Source organism: Branchiostoma floridae, chromosome 9 (assembly GCF_000003815.2).
Source record: "Branchiostoma floridae strain S238N-H82 chromosome 9, Bfl_VNyyK, whole genome shotgun sequence".
Taxonomy (NCBI): Eukaryota; Metazoa; Chordata; class Leptocardii; order Amphioxiformes; family Branchiostomatidae; genus Branchiostoma; species Branchiostoma floridae.
This window is the reverse complement of record NC_049987.1, coordinates 14837569-14853764: the sequence shown is the minus strand read 5'-3', so window position 1 is coordinate 14853764 and position 16196 is coordinate 14837569. Positions and strand designations below refer to the sequence as shown.

Sequence of the window (16196 nt, the reverse complement as noted above, 5' to 3'; positions counted from 1 at the left end):
CTTGATCCTATTTTACCAAAAACAGACGGACTATTACTGTAACGTTATCAACCGTTAGTGATCAAATAAACTTTATCATTTCATTTTCTTTCAAAGATTTATCTTTGCACACTTGGAGGAAAATAAGTTTTAAAACGAAGAGAAAAACACCAAATAACATTTCTTTTTTCAATTCTTTTTTAATACCATGAAGAATTTTCCAACAATCATCACTTAAATAGTTGCTGATATCAAAGCTAAAAGGTATGTACTGGGAATATTTACTATCTTGCAGCTGTAACTTAAACCAATAAATTCTATTGTAGTACAGGAGCCAATTCCTAAAAGAGGCCTAGAAATGTGATTTCGTTCAACCCATGTTACAGAAAAGGTTTCACCTGATATTTTGATAGAGGGGGTCCATCTGCATCACACCTGATGATTTTTTGGGTCAAATTGTGGTATCATACTCCTGCTAGCGCTAATTAAAGACAATTATTTAGATCTATGGCCCATGGGTATATTTTTTAGCGGAAGGGGCCAAAATCTAAACATCAATATTTTTTCCAGCCTGGCAGAACACCTCCAATCACAACGAGTTATACATCCTACAGTACTCTAGTGGAATGCACACAAAACAAGCTATTGGAAACTTTTGAGTCCTTCTGAAGACTGCCTTACCAGTACTTTTTTTTCCTTGCTGCAATGCAAACTTTCAGTGTTTTGCTTAGTGAGTTGAGTAACCATGCCAATGCCCGATCAATGCTCTGTTTACATAGGCTGGTTATGTAGCACACATGAAAATTAATATCCGCATGTTTATAATTGCGAAAGCCTGAGTTCAAGAAATTGCTGGGGTTTCCGAGTCATCTATTCATACAGGCAAGACAGTTCAAAATGTAGATGTACCAAAACTACTATATACTAATGCTCAAAATCCAACCGACGAAAATGCACAAATGTATTTACCATGATACGGTTAAGGAAAATGGTTACAACTTAGAAGAGAAATGATGACCAAGGCTACCAGACACACCATGTATTACCTGTTCTTGTTTATTTTAACCCAAAAAAAAAACTACATTACCCGTGTTATTGCTGGAATAACACGTTACTGGGATGCTTTTAGCTACTGGTATCCATGAATGCTTACATCTCTAAGAAATTTTTTCCAGCACATTTTGCAGGGAATCTCTCTGAGGTCTGCCATCAAGGAGGGCAGTAAGAAAAGAATTGTACCAACACTGCTACAAATTTAACTAAACGAGCAAATAAACATACAGCACGACTACTTTAATTCTTTCGGCCATACAGACAGTTGTACATTCTTTCATTCAGCTAAAACACACATAATTTTAGTACCATCGCATTAGCTGGCAGTTTCAATGACTTGTCATACCTACTCATATATTCAGTTTAAACAAACATGTCAATGACATTGTAAACACTTTTCACAGTCACAGTCTTTTCATATCAAACTCCAAATTGGCAGTTTTGTGCTTAAGTCTTAACCAAGCGTCAGAAACTGAGTTGAACTGCGTCCAGTTAAAATAAACAACCAGAAAGAAAGTACATATTCATATACACATACGGGTTTCAATTGTGAGAATATCTAAAAAAATGCACCAACCAAAACTAAGTCTATCTGTTACAATCCAATCCTGTCTATTGTATCAATTGGCAAATTAATTTGAACAAAAAAGCTCACAAAATACAGCTTTTTCTTTCCACCCCTTGCTGTTACACAAATTGCATATCTATAATAACATATAACAATTGTTCTAGATTAGTCGTCATCTTGCGGGGAGTTTGATTTTGAACTCTTGGCTCTGCTCTGCATGGATTGTAGCGCTCGCTCCCGTAACTTTCTCTCGAGTTCGTCAAGGTTGTCATCTTCCTCGCCACTTTCTGAGCCCTGAAAAACACAAGAAAGAAGCCATGTTTGTGTCATTTTTTATTTTTCAAGTAAAACAAAGTTTCATAGAAAGTACATACATTATGGTGTTAAAAATACACATGTGGTCATCACTGCAGCAAGTTTACAGAACTATGTGTCTTTAACAGAAAGATTCCATTTTTTTCTTGTCCTTTACACAAAGAGTTTAAGATACAATAACTACACTGGTTTTATTAGTTTTTAGCAATGAACAGTTCCATAAACTGCAGAAATGGCAAAGCGACTAGAAGGGAAGTAGCCTCTTTTAGAGGAGAGCGAAATATTCTTCATAGAAAAAACTAAAAGACCTACTAAAGAGGGGCACACAAAAAAACACCTCATATCCACTTTCACAGACCTGGTACTTCATGTTTCATATAAGGTAGATATTTACATTAATATTCCTCTTTGTCCTTCAATCTGAGAGGTCCTGGTCCACAATAGACTCCCCCTAGGACCAATGTAGAAAGTTCTATATTAGCAATATGGTGCACTCACTACACAAAGCCTGATGTCTTCTAACAACTGGTCCAAAATCACACACCCTGATTGGCTAAGCATCCTGATTGGATAAGAATCTTGATTGGCTAAGAAGCCTGATTGAATTAGGGCAGTATCTGTATCCACAGCTTTACTAGGATGCTTGAAAGCAGAAAAGCAAAAATTGAAAAAATGTTTATCAATTCACCTCTTTCTCCTCTTCTTTCTCCTTCTTGTGTTTCTTGTGCTTGGACTTGTGCTTGTGCTTCTTGTGCTTTTTGTGCTTCTTCTCCTTCTTGGACTTCTTCTTTATTTCGGCATCAGACTCCTTAAGAAACAAGAACAGCAAGTATAAACTTCAGCACTTCAGTACACATTACATGTACAGGAAATATATGACTATGTCCAGTGTATGAAGTCCACAATTGCTAAACACATTGGCAGTTCAAATCATTCTCTTGAGCAGGATTTTATGATAGGGGGTCCAAATTTAGTTGTGCGGAGAGAACTACAGGCCCAAGTACTGTAGGGAGGTTCAACCTTCCATGGTGCAGAGTTTTGGAGAATTTCAAGTTAAAATGGTGCATTCTAAGGTATCTTGAGAGGCAAAATTACTGGAAGAAAGTACCAGGTATCATTCCTAGACAATCAGAATTTCATGCTTGTCAAAAGATCTGCTCCACAGTATAAGAGCCTCTTTAGGGCGTCTTGTGTCCAATTTCTTATTATTTTAAGAACAGTGCGTCATTGGGACGCCTGGACACATGCCCGGCTAAAAGCCAGCTCTTGAGAGCACTATTCTTACCTTGTCAGGGCTTTCAGAACCGGAGTCTTCCTTCTTGCTCTTCTTCTTCGGGGTTGGTTTTGGAGATGGACTTCTGGAGCCGGAAGGCGAGCGTGACGGTTTCTTCTTCATCACAGGAGCTCGAGCTGGAGATGGGGATCTCTCCCTGTGGAAACAAAAAAAACATTCATCAATTTACTGAAGCAAAACTTGTTGCAGACACATATTTGCACAAACTTTAAACTGTAGTACTGCTGCACTGTAGTACCAACCTAAACAGTGCAAGGAAAGACTTGAGGGTGTATTACATACAATAAAATAGGATGTAAGCAAAACCTAATTACAAACCTTACTGCCTCTCTCTGAACTTAAATCTGAAAGGCTATGGCTAACTTCAACATTACAAACAAGTAATACAACTTTTTTTGTCTTTCGCCGCGCTTCCGCGGCGAAAGGCAATCAGACCGATATTAGATTTCTGTCCGTCTGTCCGTCCGTCCGTCCGTCCGGGTCGACCATGCCATACCGTGCTAGCGAGATATTCTACCCTGTAGATTCGACGGTATGTAACGTTATGACATACGTATCGGCCTACCATGAATGTGCTGCTTGGTTTGCGGTCCATGCCATATCGTGCTAGCGAGATATTCTACCCTGCAGATTCGACGGTATGTAACGTTATGACATACGTATCGGCCTACCATGAATGTGCTGCTTGGTTTCTGTATGGCTTATAAGCAGGAATTTGCAGAGACGGATGTGAACGGTGAGGATTTCTTCGTAAGATTGTATACAATTTATAAACTAACATGTTCGCTGTTTGGTTATAATAAAACAGACATTGTAGAGAACAGTTTGACATGTCATTTACTTTGTTTTATGGAAAATCACCGCTACAAAATCTAGAATTGTGTAAGATGCGTGCGCCGCATCTGACATGGTGTGGGAGGGGGGCGTATTCGGAAATTTCTTACTCTAAGAAATTTCAGGCTATTTTCGTGTAACAAACTTCTTTCAGCAAAATAGTAGCCCTCGGATGCGTTGAAAATAGAATTACCCACATTTAATTTATAATTTCGAAAGGGAAGATTCTGACCGAGCTCGACGGAGTGAGTCTGACGCGTGACGTCACGACTCCGTCAAGTAAAAGCATAATTGCGTTACTAAAAGAAACGAAACGTTCCATTAAACATACCACGGACCTGTTTTAGTTTAAAATATCTACCTTTCACATGATCTTGCCATTAAAAAAAATATTTCCATTACTGTATATGCCATGTTAATATTTTATGTTCAGTTGTTTATGGTGACAATACTTTGTTTGTTCTTGCAGAAATTCAGGACACATCTACTGATAAATTTGATTACTACAGTGCACTTTCATAAAACCCTGTTGTACTGTAACAGAGCCGTTCTTAACAGCGAAACAATCCGAATAAAGTTAACATCATTCATGCAGTTGTGTTATTATACAGTTCAAGTAAAATATACTCTGTGAGAACCACTACCTTACTAAACAGTTATATAACCTAGCACTTGACCAAACTGTGCCAGAGCTGCCAACGTTGCAGACTTGGCACCCACGCTTGACCAAACTATGCCAAACAATTTTACCTACACAATATAAGTAAGCGAAAGACTAGCTTTTTTCAGAAGCTCTTGTTTTCCAACAATTAAATGCGTAAATGTGAAGACTGAAGAGTGAGCTGTATATCAGTGTTCAATTACAACATAACCCTATACAACTTTCTAGGTTCCCAAATCAGGTGCACAGTTCCAAGTTGGGGTGCACAAAAGTGCATACTCAATCAGCATTCATAGCCTCAAAACAACTACTCTTACTGGCCTGCCTGTAAGAAACTACTGTTGGTACATACCCTGAAGCACTTCTTTTTCTCCGTTTTACGGGACTTGGGGACACTTCCTTCACTGGTTTCTTTGGTGACCCAGCTGACCAGCGCTGTGGAGACGAGGCAGACCTGCGCCGTGGTGACGAGTTGGACCTCCGTCTCGGTGACACGTCCTGTTGTTTCCGCCGGGGCGACATTTTGCGTGGAGATCGGGAGGACCGGGACTGCCTTCTCAGCTGTGGGGAGGGCGTGCGGCGGCGCCGGGGAGGGGGGGAGGGGGAACGCCGTTTACGGACCGGGGAGGGCGACTCCCTGTGGGGGGAGGGGGCACGGCGCTTGGGAGGCGGGGATGCGGATGGGGAATGGTCTCTACTGGGTCGCGCCCGTTTGGGTGATCGCCTTGGGGACGGGCTCATGCGTCTCCTAGGGGGCGGGGTGAGGGGCGATCTACGCCTCGGCGGTGGTGTCGGGGATCGACGTCTTCTCTGTGGCGGTGGGGTGACGGATCGTCTTCTGGGAGACGGGCTTCGTCGCCGGCGTGGGGACGGGGTCCTACGTCTTCTAGGAGATGGGGAACGTCTTCTGGGCGAAGGAGTGGTGCGTCTTCTCGGAGACGGAGTGCCCCGCCTTCTCGGAGAGGGTGACCGGCGTCTCGGAGAGCGTGAGAACGAGCGGCGTCTTCTGCGAGGGGGAGGCGAGGGACTGTATCGTGGTCTGCGGAGGATCGGGGAGGGGGTGCGTCTTCTAGGGTACGGCGATCTTCCGCGTCTCCTGTGCAAATATATAGAAAGATAATCAGTTTTCATTAACTACTGAAAACATTATATCTAGTATAGTACAACTTCTTAACAGGAAATTTACAGTTTCTTTAAGAAAATGGGCTGCTCACCTTGGAGATGCTCTACGTCTGTCTGGGGAGGAGCTCCGTCTTCGTCTCCGTGGTGACCTGGAGCGAGACCGGCTGTAGGACCGCTGGCGACGCCCGCCTTCCTTCCCTGACTTCTTCCTGTCATCTTCATCAGAAGACGACGAGGAGGAATCTGAAGAAAAGCAATTTCTCAGTCAATCTTAGATGTACTAGATTAGATGTACAAAGGGCAAAAATCTTATACAACTGCATTGTATCATGAATCATACATAATAGAAAAACAAACAGTAATGGGAGATAGATCTTTAAGCATGAAGCTGACAATGTTCCACATTCCTTACCTGAGGGAGAGGAGTGTTGCTTTCTGTACTGTCGTCTCTGCTGCAGACCATCTGGCTTTGGTACGTATTCATACGCAGGACCAGCTTCTAATGTGAAATACAAGACACAGGCCATAAATATGGGATACCACCATGCTGAAATAGATACTTAAGTTAGATACACCAGTATGACAAGAGTATGTATGATAAAATGTTATCTATTGCATGTTTGTGCAAAAAAGGGCAAGTGATGTCTGTAATACCATCAGCATCCCCCGAATCCCGACTCTTCTCCTTCTCCAGTTTAGCCTTGTAGTGTGCAGGTGGTGGGGAGGGTGAGCCCAGGGGGCGGACAACAGCTATCTTCTTCTCCTCCTGAGGGTCAAACAAACAAACAAACAGGTCACAAGAATTCGTGCTGTTCCAGGCAATACAAAATTGAAAACAAGACAGAAATTTTAGGACAGCTGATGGGATTTAGAACTAGAATCCTAAAACTCTCTTGCAACTCAATGGCTAAATGAAGGAGTCTACAGTGGTAGCAATTAACTATTGATGACTGACTGCATGCAGCAACCATTCAAGAAGATTTGAGATGAATACTGACTGTAATTGCAAGACCAAACCAGAGAGTCAGAGACACATAAATTTGTCCTCCAACTTTGTTAATATTTCGTCCCTTCAATACTAAGCCTCTAACACACACAGGCACACATAATATACTAGAGAAAATTTCAACCTTTACTTCTGTTTCCGTCTTCGGTTTGGGCTCTGGTGACTTGTCCTTCCGGCTGGGTGATGCGGCTGGTTTCTGCGACCGCTTGGCTGGCGAGGATGGTCGTCTCTGTCGCCTCACTGGTGACCTTGAACCAGATGATCCTGACGATCCAGAGCTTGACCTTGACCGAGACCGCCCTCTGCGACGCTCCCTGGAAAGTAAGGCTTGTTAGATACAGTGGTGATTCCTGAAAATTCCTTTCACATTATCCTTTTGACTAAAACACCATGAACCCAAAATCTTTTATTTTTCTAAAGACTATAGCTTTCGCTCATAACTAAGCAGAACCTACTTTTCATCATTAAATCTACTACTTGCAAGTGTAAACAACCTGAGAGAATGCATTTTTGTGGAGACAATTCTTCCAGATTCTTAGATTCTAACTCTAAGTCTTGAAAAAAGTTTTTGCCCAAGCTAACAATACAAAACATTTAAATAGTGGATGGATGTCTTAAAATACACAGAAAATTTATAGATAGTCCATTAAATGGCTGAATTTGAGGAGATACCCTAGTCAAATCCCCAAAATTCATCTATAACAATTCACACATATGATTTTGAAAATTCTAGCCAGTTTGCTTGCTACTGGAATGTCAAGTGAAGCCTATCTACATAATAATGCAAAAATATAACCAACTCAAATACATAAAATACTATACAAAAAAAAGCAAACAACCGTTTTACTTCTCCAGTAACCAAACTACAAATACAGCATGCAAAAAGGCAGCACAAAAACTTTCTCTTTGGCAATGAGCCACCAAACTGTCAGATTTTTCAGGCACCTGCACCAGTGCAAGGAGCCACACAACTGTTCCAAAGCTGTCATCATCTCCATTGTTTTGTTTGTTTGTTTGTTTGTTTGTTTGTTTTTACACCAACAAAGGTTCAGCTGTACCTTTGTAGCAGCCAACCTCTCCCCCTCTGTGGTCTATGGTACAAATAAAGTACATGTGATCGTGAAACAGTCTGTTCTCACATATTGAATGAACGGCAGTTAGATTGAAGGACTGAATGGATGGCAGTAAGAGACAACCACACGCACATTACATGCACACTAAGATAAGTAAGAACAGAGCTTGACTGACAATCATCTCCTATGTCTTTGTTTGAATTATCTTTCTAACCCTTAAGTGTCTAGCAAGGAAGAACAAGGCACCTTAAACAGTCCCTGGCACTTAAAAAGTATAACCAAAGTTTTAACCCTTCCTGTCCCAACTATTAGTTGATGGGTACACTATATGTAGATGAGTAGAACAACACTATTCTAAACTCTTTTCAACATTCTTCAACATTGAAGCAATTGTATGCTCAATAGCATTATGTACGGCTGTTCCACCCCACATTTAGAATGTACAGTATACAGATATTTTTTTTTTTTAAATAAGTACTTCGACTTTGAAAAAAAAAAGCAAATGCCACAACACCGACGTTCACACCAAAAGATTTCTGAAAACTGCCACTTCAAATCACACTGAAAGGTCAGCAACACAGAAGTCTTTAACTTAAGGTGGAAAGTACCTTTGGGTCATCCAACCTCTTCCCCTGTCAGCTCTATAATACAAATAGAGGCACATAAATATACTATCAATGCCATATGCTTTCAAACATCTTTTTCAGTTTTAGTATAGGGACTTAGGGAAAAAAATCAAACTTGTAATGACCCCTACATCTGACAAAAGTTATGCTTTTTGCAATCCACCAGATTTCAACCATAAGCCTTTACAACTTCATTTCTACATCTACTATATATAATTATATATATTTTCTTGTTTAAGGTGAATATACATGTCCAGTTTTCAACTCTGATATGCCACAGTTAAAATATCTATATAGTCAGTTCCTCTTGTGTGTTTTCAATATGCTAATGTCACAGACTGAACTTTGAACTATGACTTTTGACACTGACTCACCTGTTGCGTCGGGACGGCCGTGGCGGGGACCTGCGTCGTGGCGGCGAGCGACGGCGTGGTGAACGCGACCTGAGACGGGAGAAACATCTGTACTTGTCTCACCTGGCCCTTTGAGATTCAGGCTTTCTGGGCACCCTTAGTCTGCAACAATAGGCTACACCAGTCAAGGGTGCACTCCTGGCGCCACAATGGGACTGTGATGCCTTAAACATCACAACACACCTGACAGGCTCTACAATATACTGTAAATTCATTCATTTTTGTTGGGACTTAGCTCCGTAGTAAAAATGGGAAGGACGTTTACTGTTATAATTTTGTGGATGAAATACTTCTGTAGGACAGTAATAATACATTGGAAACGCACATTTGCAGTGTGGGCACTGTAAAAACTGCCAACATTTCAAGATTTACAGCACTCTCAGGACCAACTATATCATCACACTACTGACTTGAAGTCTGGAAAGTTTTCTTAAATCTTTCACACATTTGAGAATGAAGGAAAAGGGGAGCTTTTTGATGCAACCAAGGATCACATTCACAGAACAGGAACAATTCAAATAATAATAATGCTCTTGTAATAACAATACCCAAACTTTGTGAAATACATCCAACCTTGCTGGTGTGTTATGTTGGAAGTCCATTTAATAGGCACAGACAATGTGAATCAAAAAGTAACAATGTGCCAGTTTTTGAACAGTGTAATTTAATGCAATTTGCAGCAATAAATCTAGAACAAGTTTAAATATTAGTTCTTAGTTCCAACAACAGCAATAGTACTTTAACGACAATGACTTCCCCTACCTGGACGATCGCCGCCTTCTACGGGGAGGGCTTCGGCGTGGGGATCTAGATCTGCGAGGGGATCTGGATCTGGACCGCGACCGAGATCGTGAGCGAGACCGTCTACGGTCACGCTTCTTGTCATGTTCGCTACTAACGATGGGAAGAAAAGGTTGTTAACTTAGCTCCCAAGTTACATGGGCAAACGTATCAAAATACACCAATACTTCTTCCTAATTCTACTTAAAAGGTGATCATCATGATCAAATGTGAACGCAATATAAAAAAAGGCTAGTGACCACTTTTTAACATAAGTGTAGAGACGATGGATTCTATTATCAATTCAAGGAATGAATTTCCTTCCTCTTTTATCTTTACCTCTTCTTTGCAGGAGTGTCAGCCTCAGCTTTCTTGGGAGAGGGGCTCCTTTTCTTGGTTTCTTCCTTGGAGGGAGACTTGGACTCTGAGCTAAAAACAGAGATAATACAAGACGTTACCGACAAGTTTCTCATGGAGTTAGCTGGATCTTTAGTAGTCACAGAAAGTGTCATGAGGTTGAAAAAAGAGTTAGTGATCTGAACATGGCAAAAACTGAAATTTGTCCAGTTATTAGACGTTAAACCGGATAGTGAGTGTGTGAGTGATATTCTTGCAAATATTTGGATACTTTATTCAGCCCATTAGCTATCATACATTAGTTTGTAGGTAGTTAATCTTCCTGGACTTCAAGAAGTTAAAAGCAAATGCATATTACACTGTAGGACATTAGATTTTAATCTAAATGCCACATTCCAAAGAATCATAAAGAAAGTCCAGCTTCCGATTAGGATCTTTTCCCAAGATCACAACATTGGACTTTTATTCAAGTCCTACAATCTTACAGAAACAAGATCATACAAATCCAGTAATGATTTTGTTAGCTGGTACATTTTTACTTTCATACACAGATACACTCACACTCACAAACACACACTCAATAACACAAGCACACACACACACACAAACACACACACACAGGCATGGTTTAGTAAGTGCTTTACTTTAAGGTGCAGACTACCTTTTCTTAGGCTGAGGAGCAGAGGCAGGATTAGCCTGGTTGGGAGACTCCTCCTTAGCAGCCTCCTCAGCATGTGTGCTGGTGTATGTGACATACGTTCACATGTTAGTACAACATTCTATAACTGCTTCAGGGCTGTTTCAAGCTCTTCATTTTTTCTCTTTCAATCATTGTTTGGGAGCTCATGATGTTCATTTTAGTTGTTAAATCTGTCATTTAAAGCTTATGAAAACACATTTTCATCTATTTCATGTAATAAAGTTCAGATTTTGGGGATGGTACGGGTAAAATTTTGGGTTGGTCTGTCCCAACAAGCAAATTTCCATCCTAGGACAGGTTCTGAAGACAGCCCAGAACTTCTTACAGTACAACGACACTTGCTTCCACCATTTGTACTGTATTATTACACCATACATTACAGATGACCAAAGTCACTACTGTTGGAAAAAGCAGTAGCTATTGGCTAACAGTAACATTTAATACCTTGTCAATGCTTTTACAGTACAGCATCTATTTCACTTGGACATAAAAAAATCTCTCAAGGCAGTAATATGTGAAACAATGACAATATACAGCAGAGAACTAACCCCTCCTCTGGTGATCCCTCTGTTTTGTCCTTTTTCTCTTCTTCCCCTTCTTCCACTTTCACTTCTTCCTCCTTATCCTCTTGGTCTTTCAGCTCCTGGTAACGCTTCAGCCCCGCCTGGATACGCTCCTGTTCAAGCTGCAACAGATTCATTCACCTTCAGTTAAAACATTTATATAAAAGAGAAGGGTTAAGTCCTTCCATACTAGATTGTGTATAGGGAAGCACCCATCTCTGTGCCCTTGTGCCACACACTTGTGCAAGCAGATAATACTACTGCAGGGGGCTAGTCCACAAGTTAATGTTTTAACACAATTTGCTAAAAAGTCTGAGGTGGAGTCCAACACAATTTCTAAGACGACCATGAAAAAGCATTTTGCTTCATGTTAAATAGAGGGTGACTGCTTCACCTTCTTTTATTAACCATTTCCATATTGACCATGGGATAAATTTCATTAATGCTGATTGGATAGGGATACCATGTCGGTTCCCATCATGCTTTTAATGTGTGCACCACCTAGCAATTTACAGGAATATTGCATAAGGCACGTCTCCTAAACAACATTGAACCAATGAGGTATAATTGCATTTTCCAAACCTACCTGTCTCTGTTTGATTTCTTCTTTCTTCTTGTCAAGGAACTCGGCAGGAATGCCGGCAATGTTGTCCTGCGCGCTGACCAGAAGTTTCCACAGCTCCCCCATGAACTCTCGCGCATTCTTCCCATTCAGAAACCCCGTCAGGTTGATCTGCATACACTTTGGGTCTGGCTCCTGAGGAAAGATGCATAGGGGAAGACTTGTGGTCAGACAACATGCTACATAAGTTCCTGACGTATTGTACACTATTTCACTTCTTTTAGAAACATAAAGCAGCATCGTTTAGAATACATTTAAGTCATGTGCCTACTCATATGCATCATTGGACTATTTCTTTTTAGATCTACAAAGAGAAATGCTAAGTATATCTAACCACCCCAGAACAAGGTAAAACCCATGCTATCATTATGATACAGACAGAAGGCTTGAACTTTTAAAAACTTTGTGGAAAAACATCTGTTTACTTGTCAAAACTGTTTTTTTTCTAAGTAAACATGTCATTTTCATCACCCAATTTTTTTTCAACAACTGACCCAATTTGTGTTAACATCTGATGTCTATGAAGCTAAATTTACTTCATGTTCTTTCTATTTCCTTTTTTGTATTCTTCAACTCAAGCCAAACACTTCAATTTATATCCATGGCTAATTGGCTATACAAGGTTTTGGCATGTGCAAAAAGACATTCAAAGAGATTCAAAGTGCATTTTTGTCCAGCGTTTGTATTTCCTGCATCCATTACGATATAAATACAAATGCCTTTTCTGTGAAGTCGAAAAAATGCTGAAACAAAAACTAAACTCGTACCTGACTAGAAAAACACCTGCCTCCAGGACATACCTTTCAACTTACGAAAACAAACAAGCTAGTCCCTTCTCTCCTCTAGGTAAGAAAGACAGTTTACCGACCATTTACATATTGGGAGGCCCTGTGTTACCATGACAATACCGTGGCAACGGCTCCTAAAGCCTGGCAGACAGAGCTGAAGAGGGTTTTGGGCCTGAAAACAAGGCAGCAGGTCCGTGGGGGGTCCTTGCTCTGGTACACTCACCTCAATGCGTGAGAATATTTTAGAATAATCTAAAATCATGGGAAATGAAACAGGTAAAATAAGTAGAGCGCACAATGATCCTTGCCCTACAACAATCGCTAGGATGCTGTGGCACTTTAGTGGAAACAAATGAGATAACACAGATGCACAGTCACGTAAAGAGTGAGCCGTCCGTAAAAATCTACACACAAGACATTGTGGAAATGAGCATGGGGTTGGTCTAATGTTGAAAACAAACAAAGATCTTCAAATAAGATCTAGAAGTACCAATTTTCTTACCAGAAAAACAAATACATAATATTTGAAAATTGCATTGATCTATTTCTCCTTTTATCACAGTTCTAATCTGAAAATTAGAATTAAAAAGAAATAGGAAACCTTACAAACCAGAGTAACGAAGTACAAGCCATCCTTCTTCCAAGTTTCAACATTAGGTCAACCCCATCATATCAGAAGTCGAGTCATCTTTACTAACTTTAGATTTCTGTTTAGGTTTAACAGAAACACTCCTACCAACCACAGCACCACTCAAGTCACTTCCAACCTCTGATAACATCAATTAAAAAAGTAATTGTATTCCTCTTTATGATTCCTCAGTCATCGGACGCGACTAATATTACCTTTTCCTCTTCCAGCAGGTTGAAGACGTAATCAATGACTACGTCATCCTCGAATCCAAGCATGTCGTTAATCTTCTGTTTGATCCATGGTTTGATGGTCTCGATGTTGACTTTTGTCATGTCAACCTGTCAATTAAAAAGAAACACAACAGTAGTTAATAAGAATGAATAACAAGCCAAATCATTTATAGTTGATGCCCTTACATGTACAATGTACTTGCATACAATGTATGACTGACATAAAGATGTTTTTGCTTTCATCTGCAATTCTTGCTTAGAACATTCCTACTACCCTTTCGCCAATCAGAGCCCTTCAATTACTATGTTTATATCCACATAGTGCAGAAAAGTGTGGTACTATGAAATCATTTTCAATTTTGCATGTGAGATAGGGCTATTTTTCCATAAAAAGAAGCCACACCCATTTTCTAACTATTGTATTTTCAACTTCTCCACCTACAGATAATCAGGAAAATTGACACTAAATAATACATGATGTACCAACAAGGCCTTGGTGCGTTTATTTCTCCTTTCTCGTTGCCATCTTTGGAAAAGATCTATATGCAAGGAAAGAGCATCCCAACAAACCTTCTTGTCCAAGCCATCTGCAAACTTCATCTGTTTGAGCAGCTTCTTCTGCTTGTTGGCAAAACGGTTGTCCTGCTCGGCACTGGTGCCCTGTAGAGGAATAGATTTTGATCATTGAAGCTAGTTTCTTGTTCAGTTATATGTACTATGTGTGACAATGGCTAGTAGATTCCATGTAGACTGGGACAATGGAGTTGAGTGTTGTCTAATGTTTTCTAAGGAAGCCAGATATTAGAAATTCAAGCACAACTTGAAATAGCCAAGAAAACCTCAAGTTAACCGTACATTCATGCAACATCTTCAGAAACTTTCAAAAGATGCTGCTCTAGTAGCCGAATAGTTGTAGTTTGGAACTTAATTCAAGCCCACATCTGAATTGCCAAGAAGGTTATGTTTTGGTCAATATTCATGTGTGTGGCTGTGAATGTGATCACAATAACTTCAAAATGCATGGGTGGATTGCCTTGATATTGGGCATGTGGGTAGACATTGACAAAAACTCGGAATGATTAGATTTGGGGGCTCATAGGAGCATGATGTAGTACTGAAGTGAAACTTCCAGTTTTTGATGTTCCACATTTAAAATACATGACTGCCATTCAGAAGCACACATATCTAAACCAATCCTGCTTCAACCGGTTACTCGGAACTGGTTGAAACAGGACCTTTACCAATCAATATGTCTGTTGCACTCAACAAATTAACAAAAACAAAGCCAAGATGATGCAGGTATGATATCTGATCAACATTTAAACCAAATATTCTTGAACCAACAAGACAAACATCTTGCACATTTCTGGCTGTTCAAAATTTCCAATTATCACTTAATTTGTTCCATGCTATCTCATGAATAATTTGTACAACAGTAAAGTTATCTATTATTCATAGCAACACATGTTGCATTTCTAAGTAAAACAAACAAAGACACACACTACATTTACAAAAACATCTCCTGAAATTTTGGGATCTTTGAATTTTCTAAATCTACACACTCAGTATGTTGAACTTGATTGCTACACTTGGTTTTGACCTCTAAAAGTTGAGAAGAATTTCGAACATGGTCCAAATTATGAATTTTTTGTTTCAGGATTTTGTGTTAGTTCCTGGTTAGACTACTTTTTCAACCATTCTAAACGAAAAAAAATACGCCCAAAACCAGCAGAAACATTTGTCACTAATCATACTAACATAGCGTTGATTTTCTGTGCCTTTTTTCCCAATTCCAAACGCTAAAGCATCTAAACAAGGAGAAGTAAAACCGGTTCTGTCTGCTTCTAGCGTGCAAGGTAAATTATGGCCGCCATTTTGGAAAATACCTCGTGTTGTCCACAACATTTTCTTTGTCTACATTCTCCCCTTTGCACCAATTAAACCCATTGTGACAATTCCCAGGAAGTCTGCGCTTATCAAAATTGCAAATGCATCGAAAATTTTGAAAATTCTGAGGAAAATAAAGGAGAAATTCGCAAACAAACCCGAAAGAATCCTGCGTCCATCTTGGCTCGTCTGCAGGCAGGGACGCACCACGTGACCAAGGAGGAAATGATTTCCCATGCTGCACAGCGCCAAACCCGGAAGTGACAGAGGACAACAAACACACGTGGTTTTAGCCTCCTTCACAGTTTTCTAGCAATTCAACAATGGGTAATAGTCTATCTAAGGCTGGGAAGGGGAATTTCGGCGTGTCCCACAAAAAGATACGTTCCACAGAAAGATAGCACTGATATGAGTCCGAAAAAAAAGGCAACGTAGGTCAACTTGAGCCATGAAAAACACCTTTTTCTTTTAGGCCACACCAATTTAATTTCTTGGTTCACGGATTCGCTCGCTCCTATTTTTTGGAGAAAAAAATAAAAATAAAAATTACCACTCAGCAAATTTTCACCATTAATGAAACCATTCGCCAACTTTCTGGTGTAGGAAATTGGCCTTTATATTATAAGCTCCTTAAAGTGTGGGTACAGGTGCTGTTACTGTACAACAATAGTGTTTTTGTACTCTTTTCAAGCTG

The 16196-nt window shown here is 40.1% G+C and overlaps 1 protein-coding gene across 9 annotated transcripts; it reads right to left on the bottom strand.

The window, feature by feature from the left end:
* Positions 1 to 185: 185 nt before the first annotated feature.
* On the bottom strand, positions 186 to 15785 carry LOC118422448 (serine/arginine repetitive matrix protein 1-like). Of its 9 annotated transcripts, XM_035830033.1 has the most exons (20): positions 15661 to 15785; positions 14186 to 14275; positions 13598 to 13723; positions 11931 to 12101; positions 11330 to 11466; positions 10743 to 10820; positions 10064 to 10153; positions 9707 to 9838; positions 8906 to 8974; positions 8514 to 8546; positions 7891 to 7923; positions 6957 to 7146; positions 6481 to 6592; positions 6239 to 6325; positions 5919 to 6069; positions 5057 to 5800; positions 3201 to 3345; positions 2604 to 2723; positions 2310 to 2366; positions 186 to 1894 (listed from the first exon to the last, which is right to left on the bottom strand). In XM_035830033.1, the coding sequence occupies exons 1-19, from the start codon at positions 15679 to 15681 to the stop codon at positions 2331 to 2333; spliced, it is 2565 nt and encodes an 854-aa protein (XP_035685926.1). In that variant the 5' UTR covers positions 15682 to 15785; the 3' UTR covers positions 186 to 1894; positions 2310 to 2330. The 9 variants fall into 9 exon arrangements, with proteins under 9 accessions (XP_035685926.1, XP_035685919.1, XP_035685920.1 ...); XM_035830026.1 differs by lacking the exon at positions 2310 to 2366; XM_035830027.1 differs by lacking the exon at positions 2310 to 2366 and having other exon boundaries at positions 6239 to 6322.
* Between the last annotated feature and the right edge of the window lie 411 nt (positions 15786 to 16196).

Excerpts from the sequence above, each read along its gene's own strand:
- LOC118422448 (XM_035830026.1), bottom strand. The coding sequence starts at position 15,681 with ATGGACGCAGGATTCTTTCGG. Across the intron at positions 10,154-10,742 it reads GCTCCTCAGCCTAAGAAAAG|CTCAGAGTCCAAGTCTCCCT; the intron begins GTAGTCTGCACC and ends CTCTGTTTTTAG. Across the intron at positions 6,070-6,238 it reads GCAACACTCCTCTCCCTCAG|ATTCCTCCTCGTCGTCTTCT; the intron begins GTAAGGAATGTG and ends GCTTTTCTTCAG.